At 41.0% G+C, this 17,307-nt stretch overlaps 1 protein-coding gene across 2 annotated transcripts in view; it reads right to left on the bottom strand.

The window, feature by feature from the left end:
• CACNA2D3 (calcium voltage-gated channel auxiliary subunit alpha2delta 3) overlaps positions 1–17,307 on the bottom strand; it is a 2,455,990-nt gene that overhangs the window by 1,963,950 nt on the left and 474,733 nt on the right. For both annotated transcript variants that reach the window (XM_069206447.1, XM_069206449.1), the window contains exon 3: positions 1,757–1,873. In XM_069206447.1, coding sequence (XP_069062548.1) covers positions 1,757–1,873 — 117 coding nt within the window. The remainder of the gene's footprint in view (positions 1–1,756; positions 1,874–17,307) is intronic.

The raw sequence follows: 17,307 nt of genomic DNA, 5'->3' as shown, positions 1-17,307 counted from the left end.
ATGTCTTCAGTAGGTCCAGGAGTGTACTGAAGAGGTGTTCTGACGGTCCCATATTCAAACCTGGTGCCAGCCTTTGAGTGGGTAGCTTCCCTATAAAAGTGCCAATCCTGATTCTGGAAAGTTCTTCACTTCAACTATCAAGACTCCAAGAAGTCTGGTGTGACAAACGGCTGGTGTCAGGGTTCTTTGTGTGTGCTGGAAACAAGTCTTTTGAAGTGTAAGTGGGGCGGAAATATCTCTGTCGCCAGACATCCTGGCAGGATGGCCTATTATGCAAACACTTAGGGCCTCATTACAAGTTTGGTGGTGGTGATTACTCCGTCCCTAACGTGATGGCTATCCCTCCCGCCATATTACAAGTTCCATCATATCCTATGGAACTTGTAAAATGGCGCACGGTATGTCCGTCATGTTTGGGACGGGGTAATGCTCTCTGCAAACTCATAATGAGGTCCTTTGTCATCTTTGTCTTACTGGCTGGGAGGCGTACACAAGGCAAGCTGCAGGGCCAGTCACAGCCATGTGACCGAGGACATTGGCAGAAGTAACAAATATGTAAGACACGAAAATGCCATATTTCTAAAGGTAGCATTTTCAGAATTTCAACTTAAACAACCTACTTTATCATTAAATGGGATTTCAAATTACAATTCATTTGAGTCCAAGATTAAATTTCTACCTGTTTCCAACCAAATGTTAGCAACACTTATTTAATGTTATAAAACAACACAATGTAAGTCTATGGGAGAGGTAAGCCTTACAATAGTGAAAAACAAAGTTTAAAGTTTTTCACTGCCAAGACATATACAACTTATAAACAAGTGTCATAATTTTTAAATAGAATGCACCCTTCCCATGGGCCTTAAGGGCCTACCTGAGGGGTAACAAATGTATTAAAAGGTTAGGTTTTGGACTGGTAAAAGGTCTATTTTGCCAGGTCGAAATGGCAGTTTAAAACTGCACTATATGCTGCAGTGGCAGGCCTGAGCCTTGTTTTAAGGGCTACGTTAATGCTAGTCAGTGAGAGTTGCAGACTCACCAGTAGCATTTGATTTACAGCCCCTGGGTACATGTAGTACTAGATTCAAGTGACCTATTATTAAATTCAATATGCCAGTCAGGGGTAGGCCAAATTTATCATGTTTAGGTAGAGAGCACAAGCACTGTAGGACTGGTAAGCAGTGGTAAAGTGCACACTGCACTAATTCCCTCAAAAATAAACTCTTTAATAGGAGGAGAGAAGGTAAAACTTTTGGGGGTGACTCTGAAGAGAGGGCCACGTCCAACTCTTCTACTTCCTAATATTTCAAAGACCAGGGAGAGTGTTCCAGCCCTCTCACTTTGTGTAATTATTCACTTTTCACATGGGTATTAAAGTTTACAAATTAGTTTATTAATGCATGTTCATGTAAAAATGAACAAGTGAAGTTAGCAAGCCCACATTTGCTAATCCGAAAGCGGTATCATTTACATGTCTGTTGGCTTATCATTTGTGATACCCTGTCAAAAATGGCTGTCATTACGTTTCGTTCTTCCTCAGGCCATCTACCTGTATTTCCCAAAAGCTATAGTGTGTATGGTTATGTTCTGCCTTTTGGGAGAAAGAAGTTTGTAATTAAATATCAGAATAATGTGACGGCGGATGCCAAACATGGGCGACAAGTAGATACTAGAAAGTGAAATATTTAAAAAGTACTGAAATAAAGTGGCACCACATTTTATAAGATTTTGTATAATAACACAGAAAATGACTTACTCTGACTGCTTCTGCCTTCTTATGAAACATCTCCTCCATGTCTTTTGCTAATTTTTTCACAAGTTGAAGTCCATCTATTTCTTCTATTGTGACCTCCTTTTCATGCTCTTTGTATTTCTGGCAAAGAATAAATACATATTAGCATTGACTTACTCTTGAGCGTATTACAATATGTGTCCTGAACACGAATCTAATGATAAATGTAGGTTACCAATATTATAAATGGGTGGTCATTATTTGTGTGTCACTTTAGTAGCTAATGTAATGCACAGGAGACAGTACCCCAGCTGTGCACAATGAAGATATTGCAGGTCACCAATGGCTTCCATGGATATACAGAAGTGGCGAAGCCCCCAGCCAAGAATCTTTGTATGTGCGCATCCATAATTTGAACGAACCCTGAGGTTACTGTCACCATGATAGATGGCACCTCAATGACCGAAGAGGCAAAGGGAAGCATCAAAATGCAGTCTTCTAACTTCCATTCAGCATGTCCGATAACGGCAGTTGGAAAACACAGCCATAATGGTTCCTATTCAATATCGCAAATAATGAAAGAAAACCGCAATGGCTATAAATAGATGCTGCGAAAACTCCAAATATTTCTGACATCAAAACATATGCTTGGAAGGAAAATGAGTAGAATTGCATTCACTTACGCATTCTAAAACAACAAGATGACATGTGAGAAACTATGCCATATTTGAATTGACCCTTTCAATAAAGATATGTTTATCCTTGTGACCTTCGTCCCGATAATTTACTACAGAATTTTTTTATTAATTTCCATGTTGCACAGATTTAGAATATCAGGTCAGCAGAATTTGGCAGGGAAAGGTTTGTTGTCTGAAAATTATGTATCGTCTCAACAAGAGCATACTTTAGATAACATCGTGTTGCATAAGGCATGATGATTTACACATTGCACTACTACACAATATTCAATACTCAAAAATATAACCGTACATATATGCATGTATTGCATATGATTCTCTCTTCATACATGCATGCATTTGTCTGTTTTGTTAAGCAGGTACATGTGAATTGATATGGTACATATAAACACATTGATTCAAATGTATGAAATGTTTTGCGTCGCCATTGCACCATGCAAGGGGACGTAGGGTGACCCAAAACCTATAATGATATTTACCAGGCCATGCAAGAACACCTTGCTTGGCCCTGTGTGGCTTGATATATCTATAGTATCACAAGGCAGCACAAGTTGCTGCCTTGTGGTACACTGCAGCAGGGAGGCGTACCATGGGTGAAGTGAGGGTATTCTCATGCATCCACCAATGCATTCTGACACATTCCCAGATTACCAACACTGATAGCTGTGGGAATTTAACACCTCCCCACCAGCGGTGCAACTAAGAGAAATATCTGTATTTCTCCTTGTTACTTCCTTTTTCCATGGGTACTGCATTATGCAGTACAAGTAGAAAGAGGAAAATGCCTCTGAGGATTGTTTTTGTGCAAGAAGATGACCCTTTCTGCCTAAAAACTATACTGCATACAACGCAGGCAACAGTTTGCACACCAGCGAAGGCAGAGGGCAGGAATACACTGTATAAGGTTACATACTGCACATTCCTGTGCTTTCACGCAGCTCAGGCCAGCAAGGTAGCCTGCTGCATTACGTTGTGTGAATATTTGTTAAATATGCCCCATCCTTCCTTCCTCTTATCACCTCTGTTTCTGTTCCTCTGCCATCGTGTCCTGGTAATCACCCAAGTGTGCATCGTTTTCCCTGGTCATCTGTTCTTGTATTCACCTGTAAAAATCCCCATTCAACTCTGTCCCCTTTTGTTCCTGATTTCCTGCCTCTATGCTCCTGTTTACAGTCTCTTGTATAGCCATTCTAGACTTTATTCGCAATAGGATTTTCACTTTCAGCATTGAACAAGTCGTAGGAGCAATAGACGCAGTGACGTGGGGCGGTGATCACCCACTGAGAAGGTGGAGGCGGTGGAGGTTTGCTCGCAGTTCCCGAAGTGTGACGAGGACATGGGGCGGGGAACTGAGGGACGAGCACCAAGGAAGTTTGCCCCGGCACAGCTGAGGAGGAGGCGCGGGGTGAAAATAAAGATCACAGACCCGAGGCTACACACTAGAAGAGCACCGGGAGCCCTGTGAGTACCACATCGTGAAGGCAGTGAGGACCCCTGGGTCTGGCGAGGGAGGTGCTCAAAGGGAGATGTGGAGGAGGTGTAAAAGAGGGGTGTCGGGTTGCCGGGGTACCGGGTTCACCTGGTCGCTTCATTGAGCTCTGCAGGACCCCCTTGATCATTCCTTCCCCCCGGCTTCCCAGTGGCCACCCTCTGGCTTCTAGCAATGCAAGACTGCCTGATTGCCACCATACTGCCTCCATATTGTCACCGGCCTACCAGGGGCAAGGGTGAGGTTGGTGAGGACTAGGCAGTGCACGCACATTAGGAACATTAGGAACTAGTTGTGGGTATAAAAGGGGCTCTAAGGGCGTCAAGTGCAATGTGGCTTAGGACAAGTGTCTGAGGTTGCAGAAGCGACTCATCTTAACGGGTGCAGCTTGTGACCGGGAGGTCACAGTGGGGATAACCTCCTACCACTTTTACCCCTTCTTACCCCATTATTACCATCCTTCAGTGCGTACTCGTGCCCTTCAGCTGCTGAGATGTGGCAGCGCATTCCAGTAATTAAGGACTTCACAAAGCCTGTAATACGAATTCCACTGAAGCAATATCCCCCACCCGGGAAGATGCATTCAGGGAAGGAAAGGACAGTCCACCCGCTAGTAAAGAGAATAAAGAGGAAACAGAAATCCCCAACCTTGTTATCAGTAAAGGCCAGGAGGTGTAAAAACAATGAGAAGGAGTGCCAGACTTTGATTTCCCATTTTGCGCGTATGTTTGGAAAATCACTGAAAGCTCCATATAAATATGATTTTTTGCAGGACCCAGTCAAAGCAATTTTTTTTACTGCTAGAGATCAAGCAGCCCTTCCACAGCCTATTTCACCAATAAAAAGGGAAAGTAGCTTTGTATATGAAAAGGGGGGCAATAATAGATCGGATGTGGCGTGGAGCGAGACGGCAGGCGCAGCTGGTTAGCTTATCGATTCTCCAATTTCTAAAGACCAGGGGACTCTACATCATCTAAATACCCCAATAATAAGTGAAAGTCATTTTGATTATAAAACTGGGGGTCAAAGTGGATTGGAAATGGAAGGGGAAGAGATGAAAAGTGTGCCTTAAGATCTCCATCTCTATCCCCTACTGATTCCTCTTTCTAAATAGGAGATATGCTTAAAGGCCTCACAGAAAATAGAGGTTTGATCCCCTTAGAGGTGAATGTTATCATAAAGAAGGCTACGGAAACTGCAGAGACGATAAAAAACAAATGGTCTTTGGAGGGTGGTCAAAGATGTAGTAGTATAAAACTGCTGATTACCCCTCATGCCATCGACAGTGTGGGCCCAGGTAGAGTTTGCCAGAATGTCCCCTAGTTTAAATAAATGTTTGCCTAAAGGTATTAAAGTTAGTGACTCACCTCTTCCCGAGGTTACGGCACAGGCACAAGCACAGCAGGCCACTGTTTTGGATAATGACATGAGTTCATTGTCTCAAGGTGAAAGAGCTTTCAGAAGTAGTGCTCCACTTCAAGCTAACCTATTGGACTGCCCTAGCCAGGTGAGGATCCGAAAGTGCTCTCAGTTTCCACAGAGCCCCTCCGGGAATTTAGATATCCCCCCTTCAGTAACTTGTTATGCCTCTGGAAAACAATCTCTAATTGATTACACTGTGACTTCCTTGCCATTACAAAATTTAGTAACTGGTTATCATATTGTAAGGATAGATATAAGGGACCATGGTCTACAAAAAACGGAGATTAATGATAGTTTCCCTGGATATAAACCTGCAGCTACACTTCCCAGGGACATTACTACTATTAATTATGAAAAACTTCGGTGGCGTGAAGACTCAATGGATATTGTAGGTGCAAACTCAATGGCACGGCTTAATCAATGTAGAGGTGAGTCAACTGTTGATCCAATAATCATAAGGTCAGCTTTCCTAGACAAGTTTGCAATCAGGTTTGTCTCTTGAAATCTTCAAAAAAGCCATCAGTGTCATATATTTAAAAAGGTAATAAATAAAACTAAAATAAAAATCTCAGCTTTTATTGATTTATTGAGAAGTAAGCGGAACAGACTTTTAAGACTTGCTAAGAAGCACCCAACAGATCTTCACATACAAAGTGACTTGAAAACCATTATTAGCTCTTATCGGAAACAAATGTGGGAATATAAATCACAGAATAAGCAGGATTTTTGGGCAAAGGTCTTATTCCTAAGTAAAAAAATGTAATTCACAGGGGTTTTGGAAGATGGTAAATAACTTAAATAAAACTCCTACAATTCTGACTAGTTCGGATATTTCTGAGTCGTCTTGGAATGACTTTTTAACTCAGCATTTTAATTGAGTTAGCAAGTATAAAGAAGCTGTGCTCAGTATGGAAGGGGTAAGTGGGGGTTTACTACCCAGGAGAAGGAATTAATACAAAAAGCAAATGCCGAAAGGAAGATAAAGATTTAACTTTCTCTGTTGCTCAGATTACCAGACTGATTAATAAGAGCAGGCAGGGAGGTGCTAGGGCCCAAACAGGATTCAAAATGCCTTATATAAAACAAACTCAGGTTTCTGGGCAGAGAGGTTGGCTGTGGTCTTTAATAGTGCATTGGAGCTTGAAACCATCGCAAGCTCCTGGAAGGTTGCAATTAGTTATTCGATTTTTAAAGGAGCAAACCGCTCCTGCCCAGAAAACTACAGTTTAATTACTCTTACAGACTTTGAAGCAACATATTGTGCGAGTTCACTCTTAGAGGATCTTCAGAGCTGGGCAACAGAAAATAATATAATCCTGGTCAATCATTCAGGCTTTATTAAAGTGCCTTGAACCGCCATAAACATTTTATCTCTTTCGATCATCATTGATCAATGTAAATAAAAAAATCCACCCCTGTATTTATGCTTGGTGGATTTTGAATTTGCCTTTAATCTGGTACAGCACAGACATTTATGGGCAAAGTTAACCACCTGGGGTATCCCTGCTCAGTTATTAAAAGCTATACAGTTGTTATACATCGATACCTGGATTAGGATGAAAGTTGAGGATGGTTCCTTCCTATATAGGAAAATTGAGACTAAACAAGGTTTAAAGCAGGGCTGCTTGCTTGCGCCATACCTTTTCAATCTTTTTGTATCAGACCTGACCACTGTGCTAAATTATGTTAATGCACACCTGCTAAAGGTTGGTGATTTAAGTATTTCAAATTTGCTTTACGCAGATGACGTAACACTTCTAAGCCAACCCAAAGTTGGATTGTGTCGACTAATTACCAAACTGGCAGATTTTGCTGACGTGAATGGAATGATAATAATTGAGAGGAAACAAAAATTATGGAAGTAAGCAAAAAAATACACAAAACGTACAAGTGGCTCCTTCAAGGACCCAAACTGCCCAGTATCACTTATGGAAGTGAAGCCTTGCGAGGAAGAGATGCTGTAATTCTGAATGGGATAGTTAGTCAAGTGTTTAGGTCCCTGTTTCATGTTCCGGCGAATGCATCTCATGCCCAAATCAGGCTAGAGTTTGGATATTTGAACCAAATTTTAGCAAGAAAGGGTACCTACATTAAAATTTGGAAACATGTAGAACAAGCGAAAGGAAATCAGTTTATGTCAGGCACTCTGGAAGGAGATGAGTCTGAATTTAAGGGTTCCATCCCGGCTATATTTAAATCAAGCTCAAGATGATTTGGGGGTCCGCTCACTGTTGGATGAGAATCCTCCACTTGATGCATTTAAAAAAATCATTAATCTTATTATGAAGATTAAGTCCTTAATTATGAATAAGGGTCTTCTTGCGGGTAGATCTCATTCATGGGTTAAATTAAATGAGTATAAAACCCTAAAATACCAGTCACATCTGGAATCGGGCTGGTCAACGAAAGAAAAAGACTAATTTATCAGAGATCGATTCAGCCTTCTTCCACGTCGTTCCAATATAGTCCCTAGGAACGTTCTGGTTTAAATTACCATTGTTCCCTGTTTGGTCGGGATGGAGAAATTCATCCACCTGGTCTGTACATGTCAGGGTTTATTGAAAGAGCGTAGAAAACTCCTGAAAGATGCTTTTAAACAGAGAGGTGTACGCACATATAGGCAAGCAGTGATCACTAGTCTTAGATAATCTGATATTATTTTGAATGCGAGATTAACAACATTTTTATGCCTTACAACTAAAAAAATGAATGCCCAAAATAGGATGAATTTAAGTAAGGGAGAGGAATGAATCTTTTTATAGTATGTTAACTGTTCTCAAAAATATCTGGATATCCTATTTTTTTATTATTGTAAATATTATAGGAATCACAATCTTTATGAAATATAGTCTAACCACAGGTGCACTTTATATACATCTATTTTAGGGTTATAGGCAATATGGGTTTTAGTGGAAAGTTAACTTGTACTGAATCTTAAATAATATTTTATAGTCAAAGCACCGGTGCACATATTATAATAACAGCAAAGTGATAGGCTATATGGTTTTAGAAAACATTTTCCTCTGTCGTCTACCAGTATTTAGTCTATGTACTGTAAAAAATCAAAATAAGCGAATTTTATGGATGGTGTAATGGTTTTGATTAACTACGCACCTTAATAATGAAATTGAAATTGAGATTGTATAGCCATCTGCTCTTTTTGTTACCTTGCTTCATGTGCCACTCTTTTCATACTCTACGAGTCGCAGCTCACCCTGTGGTTAAGGGGTGGGGCGGCACGTGGTGAGCTGGGGCGGTGAAACACAAAGCAGGTCATTAAAATAAAAAAATAAAAAAACGTACCTTACATTATCGCACCGCGCTGTGCAGCTCTTCTGGCTCCACTTGCAGGCACAGGCTCCCATCCTGCCCTGCGGCCAATCCTAACACTGCTTTCATGCTGCTGGCAGCATGAAAGCCACTATAGGACTGGCCAGAGTGCCCTGCCTTGCTGCTCCGAGGCAGAGTGGGAACCGCTGCCTTCTGTCTCCAACCCAGCAACACAGTGCTGGGTTGGAGAGAGCTCAGTGTGCATGTGTGTTTGGCCAGCCTGAGACAGCCGGCCAAACATACATCCATCTCTGTCAAATCCCATGTCACAGCCCATGGTCCTGCCCCTCTTACAATAAAACAATAATAAACTTAGTTTATTATTGTTTTATAGTAAAGGTTTTGCAGCTGCTGATACTGGCGGGGGTGCCACCACTGTACATTACTATGCCCATATCCCCATATTATTCTGTCTCTTATGTGTATGTATCCCCATGCACTCCTATACCACCATCTTTATGTCCCTTATCCCCTTGCCTGTGAGAATTTAAATGTACTAATGAAATGTAAGTATTGAGAAACTGTAGCTTTAAAAGTATGTACACTAATGTTTAAGTTGTATTTTCAAAAGTAACATGTGTTTACTCACTCATATTTTGCATTTATTTTGCACGTTATATGTGTGCATGTATAATCATATATTTGAAATGCACACTAAGGCCCAGATTTAAGAAAAGTGGCGCTTAACCTCCCTGCACCCTCTAACGCCACAAGGGGTGCGCATATTTAAGATACAGTGCATCATGGCGGTATTAGGAATGGTAGCATCAACATTTCTGATGCTATTGTGGAGCTTTGCTCCACTAGCGTAAAAAGTTCTGACCCTAGTGGAGCAAAGTGCAAGGAGGCCCATTGATTCCAATGGGTGTGTCCTTTTAACGCCTGCTTTCAGCAGGCATTAAAACATGACACTAAAAATGGCGCAGTGAAATCTTGTTGATTTCCTGGCCTCCTTGTGCCAGAACGCCCCCTTTGCGTACATTATGCATGGCACAAGCAAAATGCAGCACAAAGATATCACAGTGTTTTTGGCACTCTAACACCACATTACCATCAGAAAAATGACCCTAATGTGGTGTTAGAAGGCAAAAGATCATCCTTAAATTTGGGCCCAAATGTTTAGTTAAAGTAAGCCTAACTGAAGGCCTTAATCTTGAAATGTATTTTACTTAGCGTGTTCTTTTTCTGGTGTCTTCTCAAGGTTGCATTAGATAAAGAAATATTGTTGTCTATAGTCATTTAGTTATAGCAATGCCTGAGCAGAGAAATCTTGGCAAGAAATGTGAAGACCCAGTGAGCAGATGAAGCCTCCTAGCTATCACGTAAGAGGAACGGGGGATGCTCAATGTTGCAGTAACTGTCCAAGTTCTGTGGGATGGAAAGTGAAATTATTGGTACCTGGTGGGGTGGGAAGAGATACGATTGTTGCCAAAGCTCCTGTTTGTTCTAGCTAATGTTCACTCCATCAGAAGTTAGAGTAGATTTCCTTAGCCTTTGAGGGGTACAGACCTCTCTGCTTCATTTATACTTGCAAGTATGAAGCTTTATGTTAAACACATTACTTTTTCTGGAGGACTTTTACTGAAGCCTTCATGATGCTGACAATTTCTCGCATTTCCAAATTTACGTAAGACTTCATTCAAACCATCCTCATTCCTTACTTAGAAATCTGATTAGATGATTTTGTAATCATTTCATGTTTAGGAGAGAGAATAAGAGTGTCTTATTCTATTGAGATTGAAACTATTACGATATTTCAGCTTGCCTGCTGCAATCTGGTATCTTTTTAATATTCTTCTGACATGCATATCTACTGGACTGATTAATGATTGGTAATGGCATTTCTTAACTTCAATCACCAATTCCTGGTCCTTATAGTGGGGCCAAATGGACTTCACGAAAATTATTTTTTTTCATTCCCTTCTCAAGCCGGTCATCACATTGTTGTTCAATCAGCCTACACCCCTATGTCCATGTCTATGAACTCCTGGCTACATTCCCCTCATCTACATATCTCACTGTGACCATTCATCCTACTCAGAAGCCATTGCTTAGTTTGTAATGAAAAAGAAAGAAAGAAATGAAAATAAGTAAATTACATGGTTTAAAGTTTTTTTTGGGTGGTCTTCCCTCACATCTATCCCTGGTACCATTGATTTCCTGCATGGGCACATCTCAGAGCATTGGGTGCCACCACTGCTCCTCCTGCAAGTTGGTTATTTGAGTGAGAGATGTAACTACAATGTGAAAGGGTGCTTTTATTTTTGGCTTGGAGCCTTGACTATTGTGCTGCTCATTCACAGAAGACATTAGTCCTTTGAAAATTAGACAAACAGTAGACACTGGTGATCCTTGAAAGTGATAGGGTGCAAGACAGATTAATATCAGGGGATAGGAATTGAAAAACAGTATTTCACCTCCTTCAGCAGCAATGATGGAAGAATCTAGAACAGTGCTTCTCAAATTGTGGACCATGACTCACTGGTGGCTTGTAAGTGCTTCAAAGAAAGAGGACAAATGTCACCCTAAGACTTTTGCTGCTTATTTGTTTAACATGAAGATTGGTGATTACAAAACTCCTTTCACTTCACAGTCAGAGAAAGACAAATAATGTGAATTATGTTGCATTCTTGCTAGGGTCCATGAGGTTTGAAAGGAAAGGGTTTAGAATGTGATTTTAAAACTAGTACAACAATCAGTTCATCTGCTGTCCTGAAAGTTTTTGGGTGATTCGTCAAATTGGGGCCAAGACAAAAGGGGGTTAGAAAATGCTTTTTCCCCATGCAATATTCCTTATGGATTTTGACCAGGACTAAGGTATGACATTTTGTATGGAATTATACAAATTTGGCAGAAAGGTAGCTCTTGTTCCAAGAAGAGACCTTTTGTTATTTGGTGTAAATCTGTTCAGTAGTTCTTGAGATATTAAAGAAAAATACATTTGTATATCTCGATCATGGTGTTCAGATATGCTCTGATTGATTTAAAAGAGAAGTGCCAATCCTGAATGTTTGTTGACAACCTGCTCAATATGGTTTGGCAGCCATTACAAGACTCAATGATTTGGTCCCTGTGTCCTAAAAAGGAATGGATCCCCCACTTTATTGTCTGGCCACAACATGCTGTGGCAGTGCTCACAGGACTATGAGGCATGGTCCCTATTGAATTGCATTGTAGTGAATGGCAGGTTTTGAGGGTCACAAAAATGGCAATAACAGATTTTAGTTACAATATAAATCATTTGTTGATGGTACCATACTAATTTTAGGAATTGTGATGTGTTCTAATGTGATTTTACCTTGTGAAAAAGCCTTATGCTGGTATTTCATGAATCATGTTTGAGAGAAAAGTGTTTTCTCCTGTTTTTCACATAGAGGTTATTGAACGTGCTCTAGAAGCTACAATAAGAACAAAGTTTCTGTAAATTCACATTATCTTTCTCAGCCATATGTGAATGAAGTCTGACGTTCTCAGTAAACTATGTTCATCTAACAGGAGCAGTCTGTAAGTTGATTACCTTGTGTTCTGCTACAGCCTCAGAGTTTTCTAAAGAACAACTAGAGTGATAACAGACTTACTTACGACAAAAGTGTTGCTCGCCTGAGGCCATCTTGATGGAATCTGACTGGTAAAACTTAAAACATTTAATTTAGAAAAGAGCAAAACGAGGGGATTGATTTAGTCATAGAAATTATGGTTAGTGCTATAGAAAGAAGAATTAGGACACATTTAAGTGAGTTCTCAAATATCCTCCCCTTCTAGTTCATTATAACATTCTGACATGCACACTCAAACATGCACTTTCAACACCAGCAGCAATTGCAAGTTAACTCCCTGGTGATCAGCAGCTTTACTACAATGTTCTGATGAGCAACTAGAGTACTAGAATTCTGAATTGAGGCCAAAAGTGTGACACATCTGAACACCACCTTGATTGAATCTAAGTGGAAAACCTTAAATTGTTTTCTACTGAGGATACTGCAGTAAATGAAGAGATTAGGGGGCTTCATAACAATTAGGTCTTCCAAGATGGCCACCAGAGAAATATATGTAGGACAAATATCACCCAAATACAACCCAAGTATAGCCCATTGACAGTAGTGTGCAAAACACTGTTTTTTTGCAGTTATATATAGTGCTCACTTGACCCATAGATATTGGAGTGCTTCAAATGAGCATCAGTTACATAAACAAAGGCACATTCATGGGCAGGATGAGTGATTTGCCCAGAATCACAGGCTATCAAACTGACACTGAAACTCGAACCTGGTTCACCAGTTGCAAAGCAGCTCTCGCTGTAACATCACACTCTCTCCCCTAAGTGTAACTTAGTGCCAAGTGATCAACTGTATAAAACACATCAAGGTAGCAAATAATTTAAAAGTGCTTTGTCACTGTTTGAGAATTTAAAAGATATGTTCTCATTTTAGTTTTTTAGAGCACTAATCATAATTTGTTTGGGAATAAGACGCTCTAATTTTTATAATTTCTAAAGGAAATGCTTTAGGTATTATAGTCTTGATTACATCAGGCGTGCCACACTTTTATAATAAATATAGAATTTTAGCAATCTAGTTGTTCATTTGGGGAGGCAGAGGTAAGGCTATGGGTTTGGATAATCAAGGGCAGGGACGAGGGTGCAACGGCAACTAGTTGACCATGCTGGGCAAGAGGGAGGGGTAGTGACAGCAGAATGGACCATGGAGGGCAGGGGAAAGGGGTGGGGTGCATCAAACCAACCATGCAGAACAGGCAAGAGAGGCTGTGGAAATATACAGACCATTGAGGGTATAAGGAAGAGGCCGTGGAAGTACATCCATACATTCCAACAGACCGTTCAGGCAGGAGACTCCCATGGTTTTTAAGCCCAAAATGCAATTTATTTTATCTGTCTCTTGCCTAAAATATCCTCTTTTTCACTGTAATCAATAGAGAACATCAATTCCTGTTTTTTTCCTTCAAAATCTCCCTCTTACCAAGTTAAAAATTTTGACAACTGTGGTACATTGGATAATGGAGGGTACGAGGAATGGAGTAGGGGCAACGACTCTGATAACAGAGGGCGGAAAGGAGATGGGCAGGAGCATCAAACTGACCTTACTGGGTAGGTGTCAGTGGTTGCAGCAGCAGAATATACCACACAGGGCAAGCAAGGATGGCAGTGCAGCACAACAGACCATTGAAACCAATAGGGAGGGGATATGGCGATGCACTTGGACAACACAGAGCAGAGGGGGAAGAGGCAAGGACACCAAGCTGACCATATTTGATGAAGGACAGGTGTAGGGGCAGGGGTAGACCAGATAAGGCAGGTGGGAAGGAATAGGGGCCTGGATATGGAAAACAGAGGGCAGGACTCAAGGGGGCAGAAACAGCAAGCTAACCATGGAAGGCAAGCAGGATGGGCACTGGAAGCACAACAAAACACAAAGGGCAACAGTGAGTCTTTAATACCATACCCACAGACAATGGCAGCAAGGAGGGAGGGGGTCAGAGGCAGCAAGCTGACTATGCAGGGCAGGTGAGAGGGGCTATGGCATCATAGAATACCATGCATGACAAGCAGGAGGGTTAGTGGAAGCACAACAGCTATGGTTGGTAAGCAAGGGCATGCACAAAGGAACATGGAAGACAGAAGGAAGGGGTAGGAGATGGGCACAGACAAGAGAGTGCCTGTCTTCTTTTGGAAAAGAAGTGAGGAGTTATAGACGCGGAGACACCTCTGGCGATCTGGAGCTAGGAAGGTATCGCTGAGTGGATAAGTAATATATATATATATGGCAAGACCCATGGGCTAACATTATGCATCATTATTTATTGCTACCACACACAGTAGCTCCATCAAAGAACTAAAGGCCAGATGTACAAATGCCTTTTAAATTGCTTAACAGGATGAATCGCAATTTCGCCACATAAAAAAATGCAAAACAGCCTTTTCCTATGTACAAAGGGCTTTAGGGTATCACAAAATGTGATTTCTATCTTGTAGAGCGGGCGGTTTGTCTCTCTGGCAGCCCTTTGTTCCATGATCTTGTGCTGATTGTGCTGTTCTTGGCTGTGAAGGGTGCTCGCATCAGCTGTTCTTTGGCTGACGCTGCCAGCTCTATGCGCTGTGTACTTGCACAGGCCATGCGGCTCTTGGTCATGCCAGGGGCCTTTTGTCTGCCATTCTCACAACACTTGCAGGATCTAAGCTATACCGCACGTGCTGGGCAACAGATTGTCTACGCGTGCCAGCAGTTTTAATTACCATATTGTGTGAGAGGGTGTGGGCTCCATTTTAAATGCTTCATGATAATAATAATGGAAAATAAGGAAGGACTATGAAGGTAAAGTTCATTTTCATTGGTTGAAAGTCGTTTTGGTGACCATTTTAACAGATTAGGATACAATTAATTTCCTACTTGGGTTTCAAGGAGTTCACTATGACAGTTGTTAATGACAGTTACAGCTGAGGTGACTCTCATTGTTTGTAACTGGTAGAGCTGTCAGTGGGTGATCAGGTGTTTCCGTTGAGTGTAGGTATTTGTTTATATGAGTTGGTATTGTGATCTGCAGGTATTATTTTTAGTTATTTGATTTTTATTTTGAACTATTGGTAATAGGAGTGAAGACAGGTCTTATGCAGGTGAAATGGTTATGCTGGAGGAAAGGTTAAAGATAGTTCTTGAAAGAATTTCTCTTGAGATTTAAGTTCTAAAATGGAGAAAAGATTACAAGGTTGGCACTTAAGAGGAACATTGTGGTCTGCGGGTGAAACCGCCCAGAATTTTAAACAAGGCAAGGTGTCAAAAAAGAAGAAGCATCTATCTGAGGAGTTTACACCAGCTAAATTCCGGAAATCTGCAGTGGCACAATATGGAGCCTGTGCGTCCACGAGCCAAGGGAGTGTTAGGGACACTCATGGTGGGCAGTATAAAATTCCCACGCAAAGAAATTAAAAATGTGTTGAAAGGTTATAAACATTCAGTGGTACATTGTGACAAATCTTCGGGTAGTGCCGAAGTCGAACTAACCTGCTCTTCTGATTTTGAATCAATTGAATCGGATAGTGATGGAATTGTTAAAATTAAAGATCCTAGGGAGAAGGAGAAGGATACTTCTAATGATGGTTTATTGGACCCCATGGGGGATTCAATATTTGATCCATTCCATATAAGGCATCCTCTTTCATCAGAGTGGTCACATGTGGAGCATGTAGGTAATTATGTTCATGCATGGCTGAGAAAACAGATTCCTAAGGCGGTCAGGGTCATCTTGAGGTCTTAGTGCCCTAGCTGAGTTTCCTAGACCTTCTTTAGAGGATAAAGGTTTGGCAATATAAAATGAAATGAAATGAAAAAAATGAAATGATAAAAAGTTATAAAGCTCACAGTTACCCAAAGGTGTCAAGGCGCTAACAAGGGGGGGAGTTCCAAAGAAGGAAAGAACTCATCAAGTCAAGTACCACCAATCACAGAGTAAAGAGCTAGGTCTTCAATGTTTTCTGGAAACTATTGTGTTCCTGTAGGTCACTAATAACTTGTGGAAGACAATTCCACAACTTTGCTGCAGCCACAGAAAAAGACCAGAGTTGGATCCTAAGATCCTGGCATTTATTGGTAAAGAAGTGTGAGACCCCCATAAGGGATTATACAGAGGATTGAAAATGTGCCAGGACCACCTTATAGATGTTGTTGGACCACTGATTAAGATTTTTGATATAGTAGAGGCAGCGAATGTAAATAAGCAAGTGGTGGATGTTGAGGATCTTCGACAATGGGTTCAACAGATGGTTTATCTTTTAAGGAATGCAAACGCTGCCCTGTCAGTGGAACATAGGAAAAGTATATTGCTAAAAATAGATCCCAAATTTGTAGAGTTGGCAAAAAATGAGGTCGGTCTTCAGCCAAGGGACTTAAATTTGGAGTCAATTTCATTAAATATATGTCAATGTTTGTAGGTGCCCAATACTCAATCCACATGTCCCAGAAGGGTATTAACAGAGTCTGCTCTTTGCTCTGGAGATCAAGGTAGGTTTTGCAGTGTATACTTTGAAATCAAGTTAATAATGAATCTCTTTGGACTTTGTGAGCTGAGCAAGCTGCAACCCCAAAAAAACAGTCCCAAAGATAGAAGTATCAATACTGCCCATTGGCATGCACCAGCACAAATTGAGTGCAGCATTTATTTCCAGGTACCAATTTCTTGAGGTATCGTGGCAACTGCATGCACCTCCATTTCCATGTATCCCTGTCTAAATGGAAACATACCCAATCACCCATTGTCCCATGTGCTACCTTTGGCTCTGTATGACTACTTAACAGCATCTTCACTAAACAACAAGCATCACACATTGGCACTAGGGTATTCTATAATTCAAACTCACTGTAGTCGACTTGATTAGACTTATTAGCATGCCATCCACTTATTGGACTTTACAATCAGTTGTGGATTGCAAATTTAAAGCAAACATGTGCACATAGATAAGACTAAGCACTGCATTTCCATTTAATGGAGGAATGTTTGTGCTTTCATAAAATGGAAGCAGTGATTCATGTGTGTAACTGGAGCTATTTTGACTGAAGCAAGCACAAACTTTGGCATATAGGTCTTCTAAGGTGCTAGTTCTCCGAACAGGAAGGCACCTAGTTTAA

The sequence above is a fragment of the Pleurodeles waltl genome, chromosome 9 (genome assembly GCF_031143425.1).
Source record: "Pleurodeles waltl isolate 20211129_DDA chromosome 9, aPleWal1.hap1.20221129, whole genome shotgun sequence".
In the NCBI taxonomy this organism is placed as follows: Eukaryota; Metazoa; Chordata; class Amphibia; order Caudata; family Salamandridae; genus Pleurodeles; species Pleurodeles waltl.
This window is presented reverse-complemented; position numbering and strand designations above follow the sequence as displayed.